A 936-nucleotide genomic window follows, 5' to 3' on the forward strand; every position below is an offset into this window, starting at 1 on the left:
ATGGCAGATGGGAACAGCACAGAGGTGACAGAGTTTGTACTGCTTGGGTTAGCACAGACCAGAGAGGTCCAGCTCTCCCTCTTCATGTTCTTCTTTCTCTTCTATGTCGTTATTCTGCCTGGGAATGTCCTCATCATCCTCACCATTCATTGGGACCACCACCTGGGCTCCCCCATGTATTTCTTTCTGGCCAATCTGGCCTTTCTGGACCTCTGCTACTGCTTTGTCACCCCTCCAAAGATGCTGGTCCATTTCTTCTCGCACCACAAAGTCATCTCCTACAAAGGTTGCATAGCCCAGCTCTTCTTCCTCCACTTCCTAGGGGGGTCTGAGATCAACCTCCTCATGGGCATGGCCTTTGACAGGTACTTGGCCATTTGCAAGCCCCTGCACTACAGCACCATGGTAAACAAGGGGTTCTGCTGGGCCCTGGTGGGAGCTTCATGGGCAGGAGGCTTCATTCACTCCATCATCCAAGTCATTCTTATTGTCCATCTCCCCTTTTGTGGCCCTAATGAGCTGGACAACTTCTTCTGTGATATCACCCAGTTGGTTAAGCTGGCCTGTACCAACACCTACCAGATCGAGTTTGTGATGTTTGTCAACAGTGGAGTCATCACATTGGTGTGCTTCCTACTTCTGCTGATCTCCTATGGGGCCCTGCTGGTCCGATTGAGGGCAGGCTCGTCCCATGGGAAGAGCAAAGCAGCTTCCACCTGTGTCACCCACATCATCATTGTCTTTGTCATGTTCGGCCCAGCCATCTACATCTACTGCCGGCCTTTCCGTAGCTTCCCCATGGACAAGGTGGTGGCCGTCTTCCACACCGTGGTCTTTCCCCTCGTCAATCCTACGATCTACACATTAAGGAACAGGGAGATCCTCAGTGCCATGAAGAGGATGTTGGGTAGATACGGGCTCTGGAGAAGGAAATAG

General features: G+C 51.8%; 1 protein-coding gene across 1 annotated transcript; it reads left to right on the forward strand.

Annotated features, from left to right (window-relative positions):
• Nucleotides 1-936, forward strand: LOC132251601 (olfactory receptor 4N2-like). Its single transcript, XM_059731538.1, has one exon. The coding sequence runs from the start codon at nucleotides 1-3 to the stop codon at nucleotides 934-936; it is 936 nt and encodes a 311-aa protein (XP_059587521.1).

The sequence above is a fragment of the Alligator mississippiensis genome, chromosome 7 (genome assembly GCF_030867095.1).
Source record: "Alligator mississippiensis isolate rAllMis1 chromosome 7, rAllMis1, whole genome shotgun sequence".
Lineage (NCBI taxonomy): Eukaryota > Metazoa > Chordata > Crocodylia > Alligatoridae > Alligator > Alligator mississippiensis.